At 48.9% G+C, this 7,614-nt stretch overlaps 2 protein-coding genes across 2 annotated transcripts; one reads left to right on the top strand and one right to left on the bottom strand.

Annotated features, from left to right (window-relative positions):
- Positions 1–238: 238 nt before the first annotated feature.
- On the bottom strand, positions 239–4,496 carry DERL2 (derlin 2). The gene is made up of 7 exons (XM_066201776.1): positions 4,389–4,496; positions 3,962–4,027; positions 3,623–3,696; positions 3,101–3,194; positions 2,468–2,663; positions 1,837–1,927; positions 239–1,118 (listed from the first exon to the last, which is right to left on the bottom strand). Exons 1-7 carry the CDS (start codon positions 4,479–4,481, stop codon positions 1,013–1,015), a joined length of 720 nt encoding a protein of 239 aa, XP_066057873.1. The 5' UTR covers positions 4,482–4,496; the 3' UTR covers positions 239–1,012.
- A 295-nt stretch (positions 4,497–4,791) lies between these two features.
- MIS12 (MIS12 kinetochore complex component) lies at positions 4,792–6,412 on the top strand. The gene has a single exon (XM_066201822.1). The coding sequence runs from the start codon at positions 4,973–4,975 to the stop codon at positions 5,603–5,605; it is 633 nt and encodes a 210-aa protein (XP_066057919.1). The 5' UTR covers positions 4,792–4,972; the 3' UTR covers positions 5,606–6,412.
- Positions 6,413–7,614: the final 1,202 nt, after the last annotated feature.

Genomic DNA, 7,614 nt, shown 5'->3' with positions numbered 1-7,614 from the left:
TTCAATGTGGCTCCTCAGAGATTTTTGTAACCAATGTAGCTTTAGCTAAATCCCCCTCAATCTCACTGGCCTGTGTAGGACACAACAGATTTCACATCCTGAGCAGCCAATGCTGTGTCCTGCAGTTCTGAGACACTTGTGGGAAAAGCTTCAGTTATCTCTGTCTCTTCAAGGACTTGCTTCTTCCAGCCCCTGCTTTTCCACCTGCTGCCTCAAGACTACAGGATTATACAGAGGATTAACCAAAAAGAATCCACAAGACATTTTATTCAACTCATCATCGTTTGAGTCCTGACTCCAGACAAGTTTCCTTCTCTGGTGCTGCAGGTGATTCAGTAACAGCAGAGGGCACATGGGGGTGGATTTTGCAGGCACATCTATTTAACCACCAGTCTGAAAACTGGGCACCTGAACACACAGTCCTCAGGGGAAAAAATCCACCAAAATGTAGCCTCAGACGGCAGAACATTCCAAAAACCCAACTGGCAGAGCAAAAAGCTGCATTATGCTGCATGTTGTGTTCCCTGCAATTCAAAGATGACTGGAGACAGCAGCACCTCAGATTAAAAAACCTTCTGCCATTGAAACTGTGACTCAGCCTTTCAATCGTCTTGTAGTTGTTTTATCCAAGAATAAGAAAAAATCAGTTTAAACCCAAAAAGTTGGGTTTGTCCCCTGTAAAGTTTCCCTTAGAGTTTCGTGTATCAAATAACTTGAAAAAAATGCTTTAGAAATCACTTTAAACAAGTACTTGTGTGGCCTTGTTAACTGCGGTTACCAGGAAACGGTTTCCAGTTTTACATTTTTGGCTCCACTGGATTTAGATGACGTCCAGCACAACGAATTCCCTGATTGGGAAAGGCGCCGGGAGTGCCTCGGGTGAGACTGCCATTCCATAAAGTGCTTGTATCCCAAACCATAGAGCTGTCACAGAGTCCTCTCTGCGCTGGGGAGGTCCCCAGGCGGGGCTGGAGCCAGGCCAGGCTCTCCCAGGGCTGGGCTGGGTTTTGGTTTATCCCCCGAGGCGCTGCCCCTCTCCCCAGGCAAAGCCCCCCGGCCGCTCCTCGGGCAGGGGGTTGTAATTGGGGTCGTCCTCCGGCGTGTCAAAGATTGCTTTCCTGCAAAACACAAAGGATGGGCAGCCTGTAAAACACTGTAAGAGCAAAACAGCCCACGTGCTGCACATGGAACAGTGTCCTCCCTCAAGAATAGCTGGCCCAGGCAGTGGGATTTATGCTCTCCAGTTTGGAGCCACCAGGAAGGAGAGCCCAAATCAAGACTGATGAGGTTCATCTTCTGCTATTTATGATATAAATATTCTGTGCCAGGTATCTTCAGGATAGTCTATGATTCTGTGAAAAACAGCCATCAGAGGTGTTCTGGGAGAGCACCACAGGGACTAGGGCATCCACACGAGAGGGAATTGAGTGGGAGCACCACTACTCAATACTATAAACACTGAAGGATTTTTTTTTCCCAAAACTGTGACGTGAGGATGACTTACAGAAAAAAAACCCATTACGTATCTTATATGCAATACCTCAGCCACTGTTGCAGGGGACACAGCTCTGGTGCCACCAAAAAAAGCTGTCAGCAAAGCCTGACAAGTATTATCAGAGAAATCAAAGGTAAAATCCTTTAGCTCTCCTTCCAGTCAAGTTGGTTCCCACTTAAACAAATGCCAGCTCCTTGTCTGGCAACATGAGTTCATAAAAAGCAAGAACAGACACCCCCCAATTTTATCTCTGCCCAATTCACCAGAAGCTGATGTGACTGAGCTGCAAACAGTTTTCCAAACAAGCACTTTTTCCATGTCTCTTCCAAAGCAATACTCACAGGACAGACGGTGTTCTCAGGAGCCTCCCACCACCAGGCTGATTGGGAAAGACGTCTTCTAAGAAAAAATATATATGCCCAACAGCAATGCCTGGTATAGAAACAAAAGCCAAAAGGTAACTTTTCAATAATCCTCCTTTACAACTCTCTAATGCTTTACACTAGAGTTTTCAGAAAAACAACACGCATTGGTTCTTTCACAGAAAATAGGATGATACAGCAATACAAAACCTAAGGAAGAAAGCTACTAACAGCAGATAAAAAACTTAACTTACACCACAAGACATTAATATTGGGAAAACGTCTTGTCATTATTAAAAATACTGATGTTTTGGCCCTGTTAGAGTTGATTAAATAATAATATAAACTATTTTATTTCAGTAGACTGATGTTACGGGGTGATGCATCAGGGTTGATTCCAGGCAACAAAAAGCCAAAACATCAGCTCTTTCCACCCTTATCACAGCACAAAACATGCTACAATGGTTAGAAATCAGAAAAGCCTGGTATAAATATATCAGAATAACTAACACCAAGCATTAGGGCATTTAGCCCTTGGATTTGTCCCCATTTTCTGTTACACGTTAAACACGAGGACGAACAGATCCTTGTCCTTGTTGCCATTGCTCACCCAGGAGATCCACAATGATGGAGTTCCCCAAAAGCAGTGAAAAGCCCATCAGCACCCAGGGTAGGAACGGGGCTTGGAAGATGAGGAGGCCGAAGAAGTTCATGCGGACGTAGGGATTCCTGCGGCTCCACACGTACACCAGCATGATGGTGAACGCCTGGCCCAGGAACACCAAGTTCACAAACAGCCCAAAAAGCTGCCAGGGGTGGTTAAGGAAACACTGGTGAGCTCAGGGATTTCACAGCTGAATTTGTAACCCCATGTTTTCCACACAGCTGGTAACTCCACTTTCCCAGGTGCAAGTACATCAAATTACTGTCCGTCAAATCCCAACAGCTGCAGCAGGATTCGGGGTACCTGCAGCATGAATAATCTCATTAAAGTATAATTTAATTCTTCACAGACAACCTGAGCATGATCCCACACCTGAACAGTCCCCTGATAACCTCGCTTCCATGATCAAGCAGAAAAAAAAGCAAACCTGAAAAACCAGCAACAATCCCAAAGTATTCAAAACCACCCCAACAAATATCGGTACTCCTTGTGCAACAAACTATATGAAGGTAACAGTAACAACACGGTTTGAGTTCTCATTCACCCATCTTCAGCTTGGAATTAAAACAGAAAGGATACAGTCATTAAAAGTCCTCCAAAAAGGAACATAAATACAAAATCTGCTGTCCGACCCCGGAAGGAGCCCTCCTCAAGCATGCGGCAGTACCGGTATCTGAGGCCACAGGTCAGGAAAATTCCAGTGCAAAGGAGTTTAGAGACAGACCCAGGCAGAAAATTATTCCATTCTCAATCATTCTACATCAGCTTAAAAGCGTTTTATCAATTTACTGCATCACTTGGCTCTTTCTGGATACTTCAGCAGAGAGGGTGACCCAGGAGAGAAAAAAGTTACCCGGAATTTTCTCCTGCACCACGTCAGCACCAACCTGAAGGATCAGGCTTGTACAAATTCTTATCACCAAAAAACTAACGAGCAAAACTCTGGACCACTTAAGAAGGAGAGCCCCTTCATGACACCAGTGAAGTTGGCATTGCTGAATCCCCAGGAACACAACCTCTCCTGTGTGCAGGTCCAGCAACACTCCTGCACTCTGGAGCTCGGCTTGCCAAGGGAACCAACACAGCTTTGGTGAAGGATACAAAAAGATCATGTTAAATAAAAAATTAAAGCCAACTGGTCCAAAGAACAAGTAGTTTGTGATTAACCTCCATATCTGGAAATAAGACAAATACAAGGACTTTAAACATGACAGCTTATTTTTATTGTCTAAAAAGATAAGCAAGTAACAATGAAACCGGAATCTCTTTTACAGAAAATGAAACTAAGATCTATTTTAAGGTACAGCGGTCTGCACTCTGGCTATAGTAGCTTTTAAAAAACGTATTTCTAATACAAAAAGTACACTGTTTCGAGAAGACAAGCACTTAGAAACTTCTACAGCACAGTTTAAAACCTCCCGTGCTTCAGAACACACTTACTTGAAAGTGCTTAAATATTAACTCGGGGTTGAAATACAGCTGGAAGGGCGTGATAAGCTCTAATTGCTGAAAAAAGAAAAGAACATTTTGAAAGGATCAATACAAGAAACAAAAAGAAAAACAAAAGAATAAAAAATACACACCCCTAACAGCAACCCGTTCCTACGAGAGGAAAAAGAGGCCAGCAAGTCCTCAAACAGCACTGTAGGACTTTTCCGGCGGGTAAGAGCCCCAGTACAAGAACCTTCTGGCGCTGTTGTTATTTATTCGCGCTTTGCACGGAGCCCGTTTCGGCAATCCCCTCAGAGCCGGCTCTGAGCGGGGGCGGTGCCTCAGGGCTCCCCTTCCACGGCTGCCCCGCGCCCACCCCGCGCCCACCCCGCTCCCGACTCCCGCCACGGCCTCCCTCCCGCGGCCGCGCACTGACCACGGCGGCGGTGGTGAGGACGCAGGCGGTGGTGTAGGCCCGTGTCACGGGCGGCACCTGCAGGTACTCCTGCCGGAACGTCTGGTACGCCATCTTGGCATCTCGGCCTCGCCCCGCCCCGCCTCGCCCGACGCTCCGCGCTCCCATTGGCTGAGCCGCAGCGCCATATCCCTGCTTTGCGCTCTCATTGGCCGGCCGCCCAGCTCGCGGCCGCCGCTCCGCGCTCCCATTGGTGGCGCTGCAGCGCCCGCCCACCACCCCGTGCTGTCATTGGCCGAGCGGCCGGCGCGCGTCCGCGTTCTCCCCGCGCTTGGCCCGCCCGCCGAGGGACGGAGCGCTCGGTGATTGGGCGGTGAGCGTGCCCTGGCGGGCGCTGATTGGCTGCGGGCGGGCGTGCCCTGAGGCGGCGCTCGGGCGAGGCGGGAAAGCGGCGGCGGCGGCGGCGGGTCTCGGAATCGTCCCCGGGCAGCGGCCCCGGGCTGAGCCCGCCAACGCGGGCGGGAGGAGCGGCCCCGCTGCCTCGGGTAACGCCGGGGAGCCCTGTGAGACCCGCCTTCCCCTCACGGCCCGGCCGCGCCGCCGCCATGTCGGTGGATCCCATGACCTACGAGACGCAGTTCTTCGGGTTCACGCCGCAGACGTGCATGCTGCGCGTCTACATCGCCTTCCAGGACTACCTCTTCGAAATGATGCTGGTGGTGGAGGGCGTGATGCTGAAGAAGCTGGACGGCATTCCCGGCTGCAAAGTCAGCCCTTCCCAGATCCGGAAATGCACCGAGAAATTCCTGCTCTTCATGAAGGAGCACTTCGACAAGCTCTTCGGTAAAATGGAAGAAATGCTGCTGCAGCTGGTGCTGAACATCCCTAAGAACGTGCTGCTGCCCGAGGACAGGGTGCAGGAGCAGTATCCCTACAGCGAGGAGGAATTCCAGGCGCTGCAGGACGAGCTGCAGCAGCTGCAGCAGCAGTGCAGGGCGGAGGCGGCCCTGGAGCAGGCGCTGCGAGCAGAGCTGGAGGAGCAGAAGGTGGTCAAGGCCGAGCTGGAGAAGATCTTGCAGTGCTTTGATGGGGTCGAGAACATCTGCAGGGAGCACGGGGCCGGCAGCTTCAAGGAAAGCTTTGCCCTCCTGACGAAGAACTCTAAGAAATTGCAGGATGTGCTGAAAGATGTTGAGGAGAAGAGCAAAAAAATGAAGCAGCATGATCAGTTAATGTAATGGAAATTCTGAAAAGGCAGCATGTGTCATGCAGAGAGAGCTTGCTTAAAATTACAGGGGCTTATCTTTCCCTTACTCCGCTCATCCTGCCAGGATTTGGTCTAAAAGCTGTTGAACTGTGCCAGTTTGCGCCTCCCTAAGGCAGGAAGGGGAGAGAAGCCTGTAGAATGTAACTCAGGGTGTTAACTTCATAAGTTTTGGGTTGCATAACCGGGGTTTGGAAACACTGAATGTTACCTTTGAACACAGCGTAGCACTTGCCCATTTTAAGGATTATAAAAGCAATGCCTCGTTAAGACTTGTAGGAATGTGTAGGTGATTTCCAGCCTGAGACCAGTGCAGGGCTCAGTGAGGACTTGGGGACTTGGTCAGTTCCCGAGGAGCTGCCTGACCATGGCTACGGCGCCTTTCACTGTGTTTGGAAAGCCAGCAAGGAGGAAGGGCAGGGAGAAGGATGCTCTTGAGAAGGTTCTGATGAGATCTGCTGGCATCAAACCAAATTCCAGCCCAGTTTCTGGAATCTCAGGGTTCCTCACCGCTCCAGCTGTGCTTGTGTTTCTCTCAGCACAGAGCTGCTGCTGCACAGAGCAGAAGCCACTGGAGGAAATGAGTAATTCCATCACTTTCCTGCTTCACCTTATGTTGCTTTATATATATATTTGTTTGGGGAGGTTTGTTGCCCAGTGTTCCTTTTCTACTAAATAACAAAGTTCCTTTTATTAATGTTTAACCAGATTTTCGTGTGAAAATGTTATGAATACTAATAAGCTCTTAATTAAACTTATTCTGTCTGTACTTAATTCAAAATCCCTGACAGTCTGTGCATCTTTCCACAGCAGTTTTTTAATCTCCTGTTTAGTCTTATCATTAAATATCAATATTAATTTCTACTTTACCAGCATAGAGGTTTAAAAGTCATTAATCCCGTGAATCATTTAGAGGTGACTGCAATCAAAAAGTGTATTGAAAACATAAAACACGGTCTGGAATTCTTCCCTGAATTGAGAAGTGTAAGGTGTGAAAAGTGTCACTTGGCAGCAGGGGGCACCAGCAGTCCAGGGCTCTGCTCCACGGGAGGTTGGTCTGTTTTTCCAACTCTGTGTAACTTTCCTGGACACCAAGAATTATCATGTTTCCTCAGGTGAATCAGTTGTTTCATCCTCAGTAAACAGGAGATACTTTTTCTGGGTGTTCCGTGCCTGGAGTGACCACGCGTGGATTGGCAGAAAGCTGGACCCCACCAAGTATTTTCCTTCAAAAAGGAATTACTCCCATTTTCACATGTTTCTCCTCTCCCAGCCCGAGAGAGAGACAGGTCCCATTGGTGACAAGGCAGGCATGGACAGGGTAGCACCAGGCTGCTGCAGGAGCAGGACCTGGGACTGGCTTGGAAAAGGGGAGAACTTCCAGATGGATGATTTTAATGCTCATTTTCTCCCAATACTTGCATGGAGCTGCAATATTCAGAGCCCCAGGCTGAGAGTGAGGCACTTCATAATACCCAACATAAAAACATTTCCAAGAGCCTTTTTCAGGAGAAAGAGCCTTGATGTCAAGCACCTGGTGCAATGAACATCCCAGCAGCAGAGCTGAGGTCTGAAGGGAACAAACCCACCAGTTTTCCTACCAGGATAATGCTCTCCTGACCTGGGACACTCAGGAGCCCTGAGGATCCATGGGGCTGAGGACATCCTGGCAGCTGGATACTCCATCAGACAGAAATGGCTTCAAGCCCCTACACAGTTCCTGGGACTATCAGGCTCCCATCAGAACTCACCCCTGGGAATTAGAAGCATGCTCTGGCTGTGAGGAGGAGGACAAGCACCTGGATTTGCAGGCCCTGTGCATGGCGAGGGGTCAGGTAAAGCAGGGAGGGCACTGGCTCCATGTCCCAGGGATGCTGCTTTGCCCTGCAAACCCCCAGGGGTTCAGTCCCCTGTATAAGGAGAAAACAGAAAATTTAAACTAAGAAATTTCCGGCAGCATTCACAGGCAGTCAGAGCACACGG

The sequence above is a fragment of the Chamaea fasciata genome, unplaced genomic scaffold (genome assembly GCF_029207755.1).
Source record: "Chamaea fasciata isolate MVZ Bird 193981 ecotype frontalis unplaced genomic scaffold, bChaFas1.0.hap1 SCAF_21, whole genome shotgun sequence".
Taxonomy (NCBI): domain Eukaryota; kingdom Metazoa; phylum Chordata; class Aves; order Passeriformes; family Sylviidae; genus Chamaea; species Chamaea fasciata.
This window is presented reverse-complemented; position numbering and strand designations above follow the sequence as displayed.